This window comes from Drosophila elegans, unplaced genomic scaffold (genome assembly GCF_018152505.1).
Source record: "Drosophila elegans isolate 14027-0461.03 unplaced genomic scaffold, ASM1815250v1 contig_183, whole genome shotgun sequence".
NCBI classification, from domain to species: Eukaryota; Metazoa; Arthropoda; class Insecta; order Diptera; family Drosophilidae; genus Drosophila; species Drosophila elegans.
The window spans coordinates 11,744,571-11,756,807 of record NW_024545550.1 but is presented as its reverse complement, the minus strand read 5'-3'; the positions used below and the strand labels follow the sequence as shown (position 1 = coordinate 11,756,807).

Sequence of the window (12,237 nt, the reverse complement as noted above, 5' to 3'; positions counted from 1 at the left end):
CCGGGAACTATTATAGCAATCACTAGAAAGCAAATATTGAAGGGTCATTTCGAACTCACCTCAAGTGTAAAAAATGAGAAATCGCTAATGGAAGTCGTTAATGAGATTGTTAAATTTGAATAAGAAATCAATTTTTACAATGTTTGCCCGTAAATAGTGGTTGCGAATCCCTCGCAGCCCAGCCATCGATCGCCATTTAGTGCACAGACGTCACTTGGCTAATGTTAATGTCATACTAAGTATGTATAACTATCGCATGTATATTATATAAATGTATAACGACGATTGACTAATCACTGGGTTGACTTTTCAGCAATAGCGATTTTCGCTTCAAAGTCTAAAGTGTGTGCAATCCCATATGGATACGAACTGAGCCCGAACACAGGCTTACAATGCGGTGTGTGTATTACACTTGAAGTTCAATCGCAAGTTTGCCCCGGTATAAAAGCCAACTTCATAGAAATATTTCTCAGTCAGTTCCAGCAGCTGCATTGCCTCACATCTACTTCGAGTCGAGTCTATAAGTCGAGCTCCATTGTAAGACCATCGTTCAAATGCTTCGCTTTGGTGATTTGTGCTTTATGCTGATCGGATCGGATCGGATCGGATCGGCTAGCCATTCATATTCATAGGCAAATGAGTGTGTGGCACAACCAGTTTCTCATCGTGTGTAAACAGTGACATCTTTTTAGAGCCAATAAATGTGTTTCAGATACGCATACAAAGTGGCGTTTGCCATGCATTAATTTGCATAAATATCTGATTCAGATATATGTATTTTGCAAATGCAGTGGCTAGTAAAAAATATTTCCATTGACATGAAACTGGTTGCGAAGTTACCCAAAAATTGCTGATTAATGATGAATGTTTTCCCCATTTTTACCCATAGCCAAAACCAAAATGAAGATGATACTTGCGCTCTTCGTCCTTGGAGTCGTCCTGGTCGCCGCCGATGATAAGTACACCACCAAGTACGACAACATCGATGTGGACGAGATCCTGAAGTCGGACCGCCTGTTCGGCAACTACTTCAAGTGCCTGGTGGACACCGGAAAGTGCACGCCGGAGGGTCGGGAGCTGAAGAAGTCGCTGCCGGACGCTTTGAAGACGGAGTGCAGCAAGTGCAGCGAGAAGCAGCGCCAGAACACCGACAAGGTCATCCGCTACATCATCGACAACAAGCCGGAGGAGTGGAAGCAGCTGCAGGCCAAGTTCGATCCCGAGGAAATCTACATCAAGCGCTATCGCGCCACCGCCGCCGAATCCGGCATCAAGGTGTAAATTCCCGAAACTCCCGGAATCAATTCGTTATACGCAATGTTAATTAGGTCTATGTACACATCTGTTCATCAAAATTATTATTTTACGATCGTGCGCCGAATAAAGAGATTTGTTTTGTACTCCACGCCTTTGGAATTGTTCTCGAACAGAGGGTTTGTTTTCTTTTTTTCCAAAGTATCAGAAAGCATATCAATTAGTTTTGTTAAGTGCGACAATTTAGTCCGGTCCCATTAATGATGACTAATGTAGAGACAATTAAACTCTTAACAACCTAGTCACAACAAGATTACGTCTAGACCTCAATTTACGGTTTATATATAGCAAGCTGATTTGCATAAATATTGCAAGTGAAGGCAGTTACGGCTAGTTGGCAATAACATCGCGTGTTCGTCTTGCTTCTTAGTTATTACTTATATTATTCTTAAAAGGGGCAATGAAACGATTCCGATGGCCGGCAAATAACTCAACCATGAATTAACGTCCTTCAAAGAACAAACAATGTATTGCGAATTATTAATGTCACGGCAAGTTCACATCGTCATACGAAACACAAATTAAATATTGTTATTATTATCAGTATCTTTTAATTATCTTATAAATGTACAAAGCTTAGTGTAAAATTGGGGGCAGAACTCGAGAGCGTTTACGTTAATGTTTCACCCTGGGCGACGCACGCTTCCAAATAGTCAATGCGCCGCTCAAGGATCGTTAGTTTTTCATTTAGAACCGCCAGACGGGAGCGACAGGACATATCTGCAAGGAGGGAAAACTACTTTAGATATCTTGTAACAGCAGAATAAAGATCGTTAAAATAAATGGTAGCTAATGAGTTGGCATTGAAAAAAAAAACTAACTAAAAATGGGTATACTAAAATAGTTTCAAACTCATTTTAATAAGTACTATGACTATGATTTCAAAAGTGGATGAGATAAAAAACTTATATTGTTATAATATAGTTCATTTGGTAAAGCAAAAACAACTTTAGATATCTAATAATAACATATCTAATAATAAAATAAATGATAACTAAGGAGTTGGTACCTCAAACTGATTTTAAATAAAAGTAATGACCATATTTTCATAATTTCATTATGGTATAGTTCGTTTTGAAAGGAATATAAATAAGGAATATTTAAAATAATAGTATAATAGTAATTCTTTTTAAATGTATTTCCTTTTGAATAGGATTAGAAAATGGTATGCCTTCTTTCAGGGATATTAAATGTTAGTCAGGATATAGTATCGCAGTTAAGGAATATAAAGATTTCTGGTCTCCCAGTCATATCAGAATGTTTCTATAAAATTAACTCGCTCAGTTAAAAAACTACTGAATACGTATTAACTGATCTGCCAATAGGAGTACTGTCCGAATTTGCATGACTTGCCGAAGTCAACTTCCTTTCTCGTTTGTTTACCACTTATCACAGTACCAAGTTATTCATAAAAGAACAGATAACATTTACTTAACTTTAGTGAGTAATCCGCATGAATACAAACACCAACTTTAGCTTTTGAGCCTATTTGGCTGCATACATAACAAGCACCAGTTGTGTTTGCTTTTTATTGACTTACAATTTAGTGTAAATAAAGTCAATGGCATTGATAGAGATTTGTTAGCAATAATATTCATTCGTTCATAAATACAAATACTGCGAACGAACACACTCACACATACACATGCGAGCAGAAGTAAATGTGGGTGCGACTACGTTTTCTTACCGAAAGAGTTCAGAAAGTCGGTAATTCGCTTTATGCTGGCAGTTATTACTTCGATGTATTCCCTGTTCGCCCAGTCCTGATGGATTTGCTTTTGAATCGCCTCTCTATGAGCCCCACTCATTTTAATTTATTAAAATGTTTACTGATAATTCTGGGTTGGAGTTTACAGTGTGGCCGGAAAATTTGAACGAAATACTGTCCGGTATACTCAGTATACCAATCTCATTTAAAAATATACTAAAATAAAAATAGATACAGGGTATTCCCTAAATGTTGGTCAGCTGTTTTGCTCTTTATGACCTCGGTTGGAATTTTCAACAAATGTGAAACTCCGATTTCCACAGATTTCAGCTGAAATCGGAAGGACGATGTGCTTTATGGAAATCGAAGTCTAATTTTTTTCAAAAATCTCAACGGATTTTCAGGGATGGACTGCGTTGGAACAGGGCTGCAGGGCCTGCTCTGTGGGAATAGGCTATTACAGATCTGACAACGCTGCAATCTGCTTCTTCTTGCAGACCACTGAAATTCTATCGTGTAATGCGGCCCCAGGCCATTTTATGTTTCATGACCATTCGTTTCAACCACAGAACGATAGTTATTGATGCCACACACATGGATACAAGCATACACATACACTGGGGACCGTAGACTACAGTTTTCATTTAGTAAACAAAAATGGACTTCATAGACGATTTTATAGAGGAATATAAATGCAATCCGTGCCTGTGGAAAGCGGACTCCGCGGACTTCAGGAACCGCAGTCGGCGTCAGGAGGCGTATTCGAAATTAATAGAGGTCGCCACCAAGCATGGGGAAATGTACAATGTCGAGCGAACAAAGCAAAAGATAAACAATCTACGCTGTGCATTTCGTCATCAGTTAAGGAAATACAACGAGGTGAAGAAAAAGGGCGAAAAGTACGAGCCCTACTGCCCCAAAAGGCGTTACTTTGAGTCGCTGATGTTCCTGAAGGACGAGGAGATACCGGACAAGAAGTGCAAGCGCGAGCAGGCGGGATCGGGATGTCTGGATGGCGCCGTCCAGCTGGTTCAGCCGGAGAACTGCGACGAGTTTTCCGACGCCGAGAGTCTTCCCAAGCCGCCAAAATCGTCGGCGGACACCAGCAAGCTGTCGCCCAACAACAGCGCCAACGAATTCTGTGCCAATATCTTCGAGGAGGCCACCGCCGCTGACCCCATTATCAGTATTAAGTCAGTCAATGCAAACAACCATGCTGGTGGGGCCACCATCAAGGAGGTCGAAATCGTAGTGCCTGCGAACAACAGGCTGTTGTCCGCCCGCAGAAAATCCGTTCCCGACACGATCAAGTCCCCTACCGGCGACTCTGAATCGCCTGGCAAACGCATCGTGGCTCATAACCAAAACCAGAGCCAGAACCAGCCGAAACCGAACCACAATCAGATCCAGAAGCCCAATCACATCGTCCGGAAGCGATCTTCGTCTGTGTCCTCGCAGGTATCGGAGGATAATGAACCGCCGGCAGGGAAATTCCGGGCAGACATCTCCACCATTGACTTCGAGCGACTCTTTTCCCTGGCCTTGAAGAGTGCGGACAGTCAGGTGGACGATCACTTCTCGAATTTTGGGAAAATCATTGCCCACAAACTGCGCTCAATGGACGGCACCCAGGCCATATACGCGGAGAAGATCATCGCCGATGTTCTGTACCAGGGCCAGATGAAAATGCTGTCCACGCTTAGTATACACCAGTTTTTGGGCGTCGACAATGCAACAGTTTATGTGGAGAGCCATAGTAAATGATGGCCCCTTTTAAAGACGTACTTTAAGAGTTTATGTAAGAGTAAGGTGTAAAATACATTCATGTGTGTAAAGCTTTGTTATTTTATTCTATTGTGGCAGTACCTCTATCTGCTAAGAAGAAGCCCTAAAATCAAGAACTCAAAGGCCAAGGATGATGTCGAGACTAATTTATTATATTCGATGCATGAGAAGAACATTTAATTGCCATATTCAGGCACTATCGTACTTTCTTAGGAGCATGGCCCAAACATCAGGGTATCTAGTTTGTAAAAATGTGGTCAGCTTTTGCGCCTTTTGAGCCTGTTGTGGGGAGCAGTTTCTGCATTTTCTGGTTATAACTTCTGGCAGGGCAGCTGTAAGTAGGCAACAATGATTCAGTTCAAGTTTTGTGAAAGATGATGAATTTAAATTTGGAATTGGCCAAGTTCCATGGGTCCTAATTGAGGTACAAAATCAAATACAAGTAGATACCTTTGAGCTGTAGCCCCAGGGTGTCGCATTCGCTTTTTCCCAGAATGCACATAATTTGGCGACTGACCACCACTTGGTTGTTCAGCAGTTTGTTTATGTTTCTCTCATCTGCTTGGACACTCGATGAAATCAGAATGATTAAGAAAATAAAATTAACGACCAAAGAAAGCACTCGGTTTTTATTTAGAAGTAGCATATCTCCTTCTTGAACGCGCGACTGAATGTGGAGCAGAAACTGTGTATCTGTATCTGTAGATATAGATATTCGTGCATGCGCAAAGGAGCTGGACTTGATAAAATCATGTGTAGAGTAGGGTTGGTACGGAATCGGTAAATAATGCGACAATAATCCCACCGAAATGGGGAGCTATGTCATCTCGTAGCTGCATTTACATATATCCCTTGCAGATACTCTACTCCATACAGCATTGCAATGGGATGCCAATGAAAATGGCTCATATTGTATCTCTTAAAAGCATTAAACTGAAGTACAGGCAGTTCACAAAAACCAGCTAAGCCCACCCTTTGAGTAACATGTAAATAAATAGCTTTCAATGTTGTTTGCGTTGTGCTTAAAAGTTATTCTTTACTGAAACAACACATTAAGTACTTTGCAAGGCAGTCAAAGACAGAACAGAAGTATCCTACATCGCTACAATTATATAATAGATAGTGTGTAGAGTAGACGACTTAAAGTACAATTATATAGATTTAATATGTATGTATGTATGTCTTATATACATTTCCTAAAACTTGAAAGCTTTATTTAAATATTTTTACATGCAAGTATGAAAATACATTTGACAATATAGCGAAATATTATGTTTTATTAATTTCTATTGCGATACAATGGGGCTCTTTTTGTCTATGTCAGATATATTCGCGTTGTTCTGCGGGGCAGCCCCGTTCCCAGGGCTGGCCGGGATGGCTCCCGCCCGGTCGATGCTCCACGGATTCGAACCGGATATGGGCGAGTCGGCATGCCCGAAGCCGGTGTGATTATCGTGCTCCACGGCATTGGTTCCGTCGTATTGCGTGTTCTCCAGCCGTGTGATCAGCCGCTCGTCCTCCTCGCCGAATTCGCCGCCCATCAGCGTCGGTTCGCCGACCACCATCACGTCCTGCGAGGAGAGGGAGAAACTGGGGCCGGAGGGGGAGCGCTTCTGGTTCGTCACGGGCGGCGTGTTCGAGTTGTTGCCGCCGCCCGAATTGGAGCCCTTCCGTTTGCGCCGCTTATTGGGTGGCCGCTGCGGATCCTTCTTGCCGGGCGGGGCCACCATGCGCTGCCACTTCTGGAACAGCGTGGTCTTCAGACAGTCGCGCGGACTCAATGCGTACGCCTTGTGCCGCGACATCAGCTCCTGCATCGGCTCGAGGATCACGCACAGGCGCAGATAGTTGAGGGTGGAGTTGGTGATGCCAGCCCGCGTGATGTTCTTGGTGATTTGATCTAGCAGCATCGGATCGGGCGGCAGACTGGTGCCGATCACGGACCTTGGAATGAGCTCGCGGTGTCCCTTGATGGTCATGTGCCACGACTTGATGCGCATGTAGTCGTCGTACATGAACTCCAGGATCAGTCGGGCATCGGCGCACACCTTTGTGAAGAAGGGCTTGCCGTGCTGCGTGATCACCGTGCACTGGTCGCAGTCCAGCGTGATGGACGTGTTGTGGAACGACTCCTTGGCGTGCTTTAGCTGGAAGTACAGGTCCGAGACGCCGCCCTCGTATATGCTGCGAAAGAAGCGCGGGATGAGCGTGCGCCCGATGGTGTACCGCTTCGGTCCGTCCTCCAGGCAGAACAGTATGGTCAGCCGGGCGTCGTCCTCGAAGAATTCCGTGGTGAACGAGTCCCACCAGCAGTTGTCGCTCTCCTCGTTGCGCTGCTGCAGTCGCTTGTTCAGCTCAAAGACTCTGTGCTCCGTGTGACTGAAGTAGGAATTGTGCCGCCTGAAGCCCTGGTCGATGCGCTCCATCTGCTGCGGCCCGCCCATCATGGGGTGATTGCCACCGTGGCCGAATGGCGACGCCGGCGGCATGGGATTGAACTGCCCGCCAACGCCGAAGACCGTGGGCGATGAGAAGTGCCCGGCCTGGCCGCTGTTGAACGGTGTGCCCGAACTGGCCGGCCGGCTGAACTGCCCCAGTCCGGAGGAGGGCGAGCCGAAGGGTCCGCCCACCGGGCCGTTGAAGTTGCCCGCCGTCGCTGACTGCTGATAGTTGCCGGGAATGTTCTGCGCACCAACAGGTCCGGGTGTCGATGAGCCCGAGGGAGCAGGTGAGGAGGTATACTGAGGTGTGTTCGAGCCAGGCTGGTTGGAGTTCTGGAACACGATGGACTGGTTGCCGGCTGGCGAGGATTGGCCGGCGGGCGGATAGGGATTGCCGCCCGAATTGTACGGCAGGCCGCCCTGCGCGAAGCCGCCCTGGTTGTTGCCGTCCGGATTCAGGGCCGCCGAATTGGACGCGGGCAGCATCGATCCGCCCTCGGAGACCGCCTTCCAGCTGCCGTCGTCAATGTTCGCTTGAGAAGTCATCGTATTGCCAGTGTTCAAACCCCTACGATTCATGCCTGTGGTCAGTTGTATCGGGCATTCGCGTCGGCCTGTAATCCCAGAGAGAAATGCATTAGATACCGCACATTATATCGGCAATTTCGGAAATTTCGGCAATTTCGGCAGTTCGGTATATTTATATGGTGGCACCGTGCGTATGCCTATGTGTATGCACTTGTCTATATGTCCCACTGCATTGCATTTACAAAATATGTGTGTACACACACACACTTTTCACACGGCCCATTCACACTTCAAAACGGAAAACGCTGCCGGGAGCCGAAAAGATTGCAATTAATTGCGGGCAGGTAGCTTCCGAATACGCACCTTTGCAAAAGGCATACAAATTTTTAATTCTTAAAGCACAAACACATATAAATGTATCTACAATTTAAGAAAACTGATTGGCCTCCACCGATAGTTTTGCCATCGCTTTCCAAATAGCCAATTTCGATAGGAATGGAAGCAAGCGTTGAGATTGTTTCAATTGTGAAACGACTGGGAAGAAACATTACTATTTACGAATTGCTTTTATATAAACTTAAAATTATATTAATAATTAAAGAAATAATAATTATTTTTCTGTAATATATTTTTAATATAGAAATATTAATAATAATTTGCAAAATAAAAAAAACTATTTCACAGGCTTGTGCCAACAAGTCTTATAGATTTATTACTTATTTCGATTCATTTCAATTATGTTTAAGGTTTCAAAATTTTGCAATAAAAATTACTCTATTTTTTTTGTTTATTAGTTATTTAGTGCTTAAATAAAAGTATATCGATACTTATAGCCGATGTCGTGAGTGAAAAAGGTTTGCCTCCTTTTTGTTTCATTCCAGTTCAATTTCAATTACTATCGTGCCGCACCCTTGACTTAATAATTTAGTATGTGCCGTATTAATTTGTAATCAAAATATGGTTGTAAGACTGTTGCTTTAAAAATCTGTAGTTTACTTTATTTTTATGTAATTACCGCTTGGTTTCACCTCGAACCTATTGTGTGATGCGCTCACTTGTTGGACATTTCTGTATCAGTGTACTTGTGTAGGTATGTTTTCTATAAACGCCATTTATTTCGCACATTTCCAAAAGTTTGTTGTATTATAAACAGTTTTTTATGAATTTAATATACGCTTACCTTAGTAAACCAACTACAGTTATATTTGAAAGCGTTTAGTAAAAACGCCCTGCTTTTTTCAAAAACTTGTGAAAATGTGCTTTGCCATGCAGTTATATATGCACATTCCCAATTCTGTGTATGCATATATGCTGCATTGTGCGTTTCTTACACTCTAAACATTTTTTGTATATTCTGCAGAGCGTGGAAAAATGTCAACTGAAAGCCTTAATAGTTTGAGCGACAAGGAGCTGCACAGGAAGCTAATCCAGAGCGGTTTTCCCAGCACTCCAGTGACGGAAACAACGCGAGCTGTTCTAATTGAGAAGTTGAGGAAACACGCCCGAGCGGACAAGCTGAAAAAGCGGAGCAGCAAGTACGTACTGTACTCCAAGGAGCAGTCGGAATCGCCGCCCTATCCGCAGTACCCCCAGTTCCACGCCCCCCAGCCCCCTGTCTACGCCAACGGCCTGGACAACAATAACGATCTGGAGATGAGCCGCAGCTCCTCGGTTTTCAATCGCAGCTTCGACGAGAACGACTCGAGTCCGCTGCAGTTGTCCGCCTCTAAGATGTACGCCCCGCCGCCTGTGGTGGCCTCCAATTACGATGGCGACTGCTCGCCCCACAGCCTGGGCCTAAACGGCAAATACCGGCAGCAATGCTCCATGCCGTACGCCATAGACACGTCGAATAACTATGGAAAACCGAGCGGAAAGATGAAGATATCTGATGGCGGCGTTGTTAACAGATTGCTCAGCTTTCGCGATACCACAATCCAAAGGAAATTTAACTATTCAACACCTCCGGCGTCGAGAATCCCGCCAAGGAACGAAAGACTGGCCCGATTCGCTTTGTCGGACATCAGATCGTTTTTCAGAAACCCCGACATCAGACCCTCCATAATACCAAAAGTGCTCATTTCGCTGTTCTTAATATTTCTGACAATAATCACTGTTCTGTATGTGGGCAAAAGGTTTGAGCAGAGTCCCATCGACAAAACGGCACTGAAGTACACATTATGTAACCCCAACGAATTGCAACTGCTCAGCGAACGGGCGAATTGCATAGCAAAAGATTCGCTGAGGGGTGCGCTGGAGTTGAGCGAGGTGCTCTACAGGCATCTGAACGAGCGAGCCAGGCTCCATCACTGCCAAGATGGGAGTGTATCGCCCACCCTGGAAATTGGAGAGTTTGTGAGGGAAATGGTCAGCAGCCCGAAGACCCACAGGGGGAATCTGCACAATAACCTGTTGGCTGCCAAATATCTCATTGCCGAAAATCCACAGTGGAGTATTCAAGAGGTGGACGCCTCAAATCAAATTGGAAAGGGCTCGTACTTTGAGCTTTCCGAACCGAACCTGCCGCTCAAGTGCGTTATATGGAAGAAGATGACTCGTTTTTTCACTGTCATCGGTACGCTTATTTTGATAGTAGTTGGATTCCTCGTCGTCTACTTTGCGGTGGTCATTTACCGGGTCAAACAGAAGGAAGCCATGCTGGCTGTCGACCAGTTCTCAAAGGACATAATCAACGAGCTGATCTACTTGAGTTCCCAGTCCGAGAGTCCCGAGGTGATAATAAGCCAGCTGCAGGAGAAGTTTTTGCCCGCCAAGAAGCGCTCTAAGCACCTGTCTTCTTGGAACAGGGCGCTTAAGCAGCTGGAGAAGAGCGACAGTCGAGTGCTGTTCGGAATGGTCAATCGGGATGGTAAGGCGATGCGCACGATTGCCTGGAACAGGAATCTGGACAAGAAGGATCCGGGCCTGGTTAAGAAGTGGCAGAGTCCTGCCTTCGATAACTCCAACAAGATTGCCAATCCACCGACGCCCTGCCTGAAGATACGGCACATGTTTGACTCCTCGGAAGTGGATCAAGCCAACCTGAAGCAGTCCATCGTGGAGTCGATCATCGAGAAAGTGGGATCGCGCTGTAAGATCTGTGATGTCCAGCTGGACATCCAGTCCTGCTGCGTGTACATCCGATGCGCCAGCGAGGAGGACGCCGGCATGATACACAACGAGATCAACGGCTGGTGGTTCGATAAGCGCCTGATTTCGATTAAATTCTTAAGACTTGAACGCTATCTAAGCCGTTTCCCCAAGCCCTCGGCCGAGCCACTCTACTTTCATACCAGCGAGGCGGCCAACAACACTCACTCATAAACACACACACAACTCTACACTAGATACTTAAGTTATTAAATTGCGAATTTGTTTTACATGTAGAGAGCGAGTTTTTGTATTTATTTGGCTATTTATCAACTAAGTTTTGACCATAACAAGAAAGTAGTTTATTACTTTGACAGGGAGTTCGAAGACAGAGCACTTTCTCCTGTTTCCAAGTGTTTGATGAGACGGTACAAGGCTGCCGCTTCCTTGATCTTGCTGAATCCAACGCAAAAGGCTTCGATTTCAATGAATAATTCCTAGAAATGAGAAGTTTTTAGTATTGACTATGACCCTAGAATGGTAGATGTCCTACCTTAACGTTCACAATCTTGTTTCGAATCAATGATTGAAGAAATACGCAAACTAGGCGCACAAGTCGGGATTGCATGTACTTATCCTTAACTGTTTCACAGGTCGAGATACAATTGCTAATGTATAAGTGGATAAACTCCGTGGGCAATGGACCCGATGTGGTTAGTCTGAGGCAAAAGATGTACAATTAAAAGGGGCTTTAATGGATGGCATTTGCGGAAACCTACCGGTTGACCACTTCCATGGAGTGCAGTGTTATGTCCATATTAACCAATATGTTGAAATACTCAGTTATGTCGGTGGTCATCATCAGTCTTAATAAAATCTCAATGGAAATGAGTGGATTGTTTTCAACTAGTTGAGGTAGCTGAAATGAGTGTAATGTTAGGGCTATAAGGATCTGGATCTGCCACTTAGCAACCTACTTTGGCCGGAGTCAGTCCATATTGGCGTGCAATGTCCGTGTTCTGCTTTAGCAAATCGTCAAACAAAATGTGCTGATCCTGCAGACTTAAGGGCTGAAGAAAAGCCTGTTCGATGAGGTGTTTTGTGTTGGGAGTAACGTAGTTGGACTTGTCATACAAAATCTCCACTTTCTCGCTGTTCGTTTGATTTATCCACAGCAGCTCGTCCTCGAAGTCCATTAAAGGCGGCGCGATGGACAGAAACATATTGGCTTGTTATTTTTAATTTAGAGTTTATACCGCAACTTTTCATAAGACTTATTTTGTCCTAAAATTTGTAAACAATATAAATTAAATTTAGTGTGACCTTAAGGGAAAAGCCTTGAAAGCGCTGAACTTAGGAACAGCCATCAAA

At 44.5% G+C, this 12,237-nt stretch overlaps 7 protein-coding genes across 8 annotated transcripts; 3 read left to right on the top strand and 4 right to left on the bottom strand.

Moving 5' to 3' along the window:
* The first annotated feature begins 419 nt into the window (after nucleotides 1-419).
* LOC108144515 (ejaculatory bulb-specific protein 3) lies at nucleotides 420-1,400 on the top strand. The gene is made up of 2 exons (XM_017269455.2): nucleotides 420-537; nucleotides 890-1,400. The coding sequence occupies exon 2, from the start codon at nucleotides 901-903 to the stop codon at nucleotides 1,279-1,281; it is 381 nt and encodes a 126-aa protein (XP_017124944.1). The 5' UTR covers nucleotides 420-537; nucleotides 890-900; the 3' UTR covers nucleotides 1,282-1,400.
* Nucleotides 1,401-1,840: 440 nt separating this feature from the next.
* Nucleotides 1,841-3,197, bottom strand: LOC108144516 (probable protein BRICK1-B). Its single transcript, XM_017269456.2, has 2 exons — nucleotides 3,002-3,197; nucleotides 1,841-2,034 (listed from the first exon to the last, which is right to left on the bottom strand). The coding sequence occupies exons 1-2, from the start codon at nucleotides 3,120-3,122 to the stop codon at nucleotides 1,925-1,927; spliced, it is 231 nt and encodes a 76-aa protein (XP_017124945.1). The 5' UTR covers nucleotides 3,123-3,197; the 3' UTR covers nucleotides 1,841-1,924.
* Nucleotides 3,198-3,604: 407 nt separating this feature from the next.
* On the top strand, nucleotides 3,605-4,857 carry LOC108144857. Its single transcript, XM_017270004.1, has one exon. It carries the CDS (start codon nucleotides 3,680-3,682, stop codon nucleotides 4,784-4,786), a length of 1,107 nt encoding a protein of 368 aa, XP_017125493.1. The 5' UTR covers nucleotides 3,605-3,679; the 3' UTR covers nucleotides 4,787-4,857.
* A 79-nt stretch (nucleotides 4,858-4,936) lies between these two features.
* LOC108144858 (allergen Tha p 1) lies at nucleotides 4,937-5,505 on the bottom strand. The gene is made up of 2 exons (XM_017270005.2): nucleotides 5,258-5,505; nucleotides 4,937-5,139 (listed from the first exon to the last, which is right to left on the bottom strand). The coding sequence occupies exons 1-2, from the start codon at nucleotides 5,451-5,453 to the stop codon at nucleotides 4,997-4,999; spliced, it is 339 nt and encodes a 112-aa protein (XP_017125494.1). The 5' UTR covers nucleotides 5,454-5,505; the 3' UTR covers nucleotides 4,937-4,996.
* A 318-nt stretch (nucleotides 5,506-5,823) lies between these two features.
* Nucleotides 5,824-8,249, bottom strand: LOC108144814 (LIM domain-binding protein 2). Its single transcript, XM_017269942.2, has 2 exons — nucleotides 8,140-8,249; nucleotides 5,824-7,862 (listed from the first exon to the last, which is right to left on the bottom strand). The coding sequence occupies exon 2, from the start codon at nucleotides 7,825-7,827 to the stop codon at nucleotides 6,094-6,096; it is 1,734 nt and encodes a 577-aa protein (XP_017125431.1). The 5' UTR covers nucleotides 7,828-7,862; nucleotides 8,140-8,249; the 3' UTR covers nucleotides 5,824-6,093.
* Nucleotides 8,250-8,688: 439 nt separating this feature from the next.
* Nucleotides 8,689-11,162, top strand: LOC108144792 (inner nuclear membrane protein Man1). 2 transcript variants are annotated; one of them, XM_017269911.2, is made up of 2 exons: nucleotides 8,689-8,862; nucleotides 9,137-11,162. In XM_017269911.2, exon 2 carries the CDS (start codon nucleotides 9,148-9,150, stop codon nucleotides 11,098-11,100), a length of 1,953 nt encoding a protein of 650 aa, XP_017125400.1. In that variant the 5' UTR covers nucleotides 8,689-8,862; nucleotides 9,137-9,147; the 3' UTR covers nucleotides 11,101-11,162. The 2 variants fall into 2 exon arrangements, with proteins under 2 accessions (XP_017125400.1, XP_017125399.1); XM_017269910.2 differs by having other exon boundaries at nucleotides 8,689-8,866.
* LOC108144793 (CCR4-NOT transcription complex subunit 11) lies at nucleotides 11,161-12,185 on the bottom strand. Its single transcript, XM_017269912.2, has 4 exons — nucleotides 11,844-12,185; nucleotides 11,646-11,785; nucleotides 11,420-11,585; nucleotides 11,161-11,363 (listed from the first exon to the last, which is right to left on the bottom strand). The coding sequence occupies exons 1-4, from the start codon at nucleotides 12,087-12,089 to the stop codon at nucleotides 11,232-11,234; spliced, it is 684 nt and encodes a 227-aa protein (XP_017125401.1). The 5' UTR covers nucleotides 12,090-12,185; the 3' UTR covers nucleotides 11,161-11,231.
* Nucleotides 12,186-12,237: the final 52 nt, after the last annotated feature.

What these genes read in the sequence shown, in the direction of transcription:
- LOC108144793 (XM_017269912.2), bottom strand. Translation starts at nt 12,089, where the DNA reads ATGTTTCTGTCCATCGCGCCGCCTTTAATGGACTTCGAGGACGAGCTG. An exon ending in ATGGACTGACTCCGGCCAAA is followed by an intron (nt 11,786 to 11,843) that starts GTAGGTTGCTAA and finishes CACTCATTTCAG; the next exon opens with CTACCTCAACTAGTTGAAAA. An exon ending in ACAAGATTGTGAACGTTAAG is followed by an intron (nt 11,364 to 11,419) that starts GTAGGACATCTA and finishes TCTCATTTCTAG; the next exon opens with GAATTATTCATTGAAATCGA.
- LOC108144857 (XM_017270004.1), top strand. Translation starts at nt 3,680, where the DNA reads ATGGACTTCATAGACGATTTTATAGAGGAATATAAATGCAATCCGTGC.
- LOC108144516 (XM_017269456.2), bottom strand. Translation starts at nt 3,122, where the DNA reads ATGAGTGGGGCTCATAGAGAGGCGATTCAAAAGCAAATCCATCAGGAC. An exon ending in CGACTTTCTGAACTCTTTCG is followed by an intron (nt 2,035 to 3,001) that starts GTAAGAAAACGT and finishes CCCTCCTTGCAG; the next exon opens with ATATGTCCTGTCGCTCCCGT.
- LOC108144814 (XM_017269942.2), bottom strand. Translation starts at nt 7,827, where the DNA reads ATGAATCGTAGGGGTTTGAACACTGGCAATACGATGACTTCTCAAGCG.
- LOC108144515 (XM_017269455.2), top strand. Translation starts at nt 901, where the DNA reads ATGAAGATGATACTTGCGCTCTTCGTCCTTGGAGTCGTCCTGGTCGCC.
- LOC108144792 (XM_017269911.2), top strand. Translation starts at nt 9,148, where the DNA reads ATGTCAACTGAAAGCCTTAATAGTTTGAGCGACAAGGAGCTGCACAGG.
- LOC108144858 (XM_017270005.2), bottom strand. Translation starts at nt 5,453, where the DNA reads ATGCTACTTCTAAATAAAAACCGAGTGCTTTCTTTGGTCGTTAATTTT. An exon ending in CCTGGGGCTACAGCTCAAAG is followed by an intron (nt 5,140 to 5,257) that starts GTATCTACTTGT and finishes GCCTACTTACAG; the next exon opens with CTGCCCTGCCAGAAGTTATA.